Source organism: Penaeus monodon, chromosome 20, assembly GCF_015228065.2.
Source record: "Penaeus monodon isolate SGIC_2016 chromosome 20, NSTDA_Pmon_1, whole genome shotgun sequence".
Taxonomy (NCBI): domain Eukaryota; kingdom Metazoa; phylum Arthropoda; class Malacostraca; order Decapoda; family Penaeidae; genus Penaeus; species Penaeus monodon.
The window spans coordinates 12,961,770-12,961,985 of record NC_051405.1 but is presented as its reverse complement, the minus strand read 5'-3'; the positions used below and the strand labels follow the sequence as shown (position 1 = coordinate 12,961,985).

At 53.2% G+C, this 216-nt stretch overlaps 1 protein-coding gene across 1 annotated transcript in view; it reads right to left on the bottom strand.

The window, feature by feature from the left end:
- The window catches only part of LOC119585640 (EH domain-binding protein 1-like), a gene marked incomplete in the record, with an annotated part of 320,960 nt that overhangs the window by 180,367 nt on the left and 140,377 nt on the right, over positions 1-216 (bottom strand). The window contains 1 exon segment of the mRNA XM_037934314.1: positions 70-148. Coding sequence (XP_037790242.1) covers positions 70-148 — 79 coding nt within the window.

Sequence of the window (216 nt, the reverse complement as noted above, 5' to 3'; positions counted from 1 at the left end):
CGCGTGTGTCTGGTGGGTGGATGGGTGTACGCGAACCAGGAAAAACAAAAGAAAATAATGAGAACTCACATGGACTGAGTTAAGGTCGAGGGGCTGCAGAGCCTGCCGGTCCTCGCGCGTGCGCCGTCGCTCTCCCGCGTCCGTCAACCTGCGGGAGACAAGCAAAATAACAGTCAGAATAAGACTAGAGATGGCATTAAGAAAACACACACACAC